General features: G+C 39.5%; 1 protein-coding gene across 1 annotated transcript in view; it reads right to left on the minus strand.

Annotated features, from left to right (window-relative positions):
- Positions 1-491: 491 nt before the first annotated feature.
- The window catches only part of LOC109470287 (alpha-2,8-sialyltransferase 8E-like), an 8,478-nt gene continuing 7,648 nt past the window's right edge, over positions 492-1,321 (minus strand). The window contains exon 9 of the mRNA XM_019769200.1: positions 492-983. Coding sequence (XP_019624759.1) covers positions 757-983 — 227 coding nt within the window. The 3' untranslated portion in view covers positions 492-756. The remainder of the gene's footprint in view (positions 984-1,321) is intronic.

A 1,321-nucleotide genomic window follows, 5' to 3' on the forward strand; every position in this document is an offset into this window, starting at 1 on the left:
TTATATATATATATATATATATATATATATAGTAATGTTATATTGGATATAAAAAATAGGATTTATCATGCATAGAATACTTACCACTTAACTATCAAGACGCTGTTAAAAGAGTTATTCAATGTCAAATAGTCATGAAATGTAATGATACGTCTAAAAGCGCTTAAATGTGAAACAGCATGAATATCAGAAGAAAGTTTCTTAGAAGATGCTTCAAGGTATTGATGTAGACGATTACAGCGACATCTGCCGTTCAAGGAAAGAATTGCAGAGACAACTTTACAAAATGATTGCCGCAAACACCCAGCGCCATCCCGCGGTTGCTACCATTACTGGATTTAAGAAAGTGAGCCAAAAATTCCAAGAATTAACGCTAATTAAATCATCTGCATACCTATTATCTTGTCCTGTCAGGATCAGGTACAAAGAAAAAAAAAAGAAATAGATAGAATATTCATTGACCAGAAAGAAAGTTGCAAACGTACCTGAATCTTATGGTGAGAGATGTACAATGACAACAATAAATAGCAATAGATAACCGTGGTCAGTCTAAAGGTATGTAATTACAGTGTAATTTTATTATCATATGTAACGTCGGTAGTGCATAGCTTCGACATACAGGAATTGATTCTTAGGCTTACAATATGTCACCAGTACGTCTAATTTGTGTCATTGATCAAGCATCGGGAAATTATTAAACACAACATTGAAAACAACAAAGCGCTTTAATTAGATATACGATTAACGCATAAACACTTAATTGCCACACTTGTCGATGTGAACTTTCATTATCCCCTGTCTATGCATTTCTACCATTTTGATAAACTCCGAGGGCATCTCGTGTGCGTAAGGCGCTACAAAGATGGCCGCATAGAAATAGTGGTAGCGGATCTTCTGTCCCCAGCCGCCGAACGGGAAGGGCCAGAACCCGTACACGTCCACGTGATCGCACATGGTCAGGGCCGTGGTGACTAGGTACAGGCCTGCAGAGGTAAGGGTATCACGTGAACTTGAGGCACTATGACGATATGAATTAAGACACACACATTCTTCTCACAGCATGACTATCATAAGCAGACCGCCATGACAAATAGAAAACTGCAGTCTGGCCCCCACAAACTCGGTAAGTGTCTGAAAACCGTCGGAAATTTGTGAAAAATGATATTAGATCAGCAACTGCATTGAAGCCAACGTGCCCTCTTGTCGGCTAATTCCCTTGACAAATCATTAATCCTAATCTGCATGGAGACTGATGTGGTACCTGTTGTTGCCTTTCGTGGAATCCCGTGCTCCATCCAGTACTGCGTGACGGCCAGGAAGT

The sequence above is a fragment of the Branchiostoma belcheri genome, unplaced genomic scaffold (genome assembly GCF_001625305.1).
Source record: "Branchiostoma belcheri isolate BF01 breed outbred unplaced genomic scaffold, Haploidv18h27 scaffold22, whole genome shotgun sequence".
NCBI classification, from domain to species: Eukaryota; Metazoa; Chordata; class Leptocardii; order Amphioxiformes; family Branchiostomatidae; genus Branchiostoma; species Branchiostoma belcheri.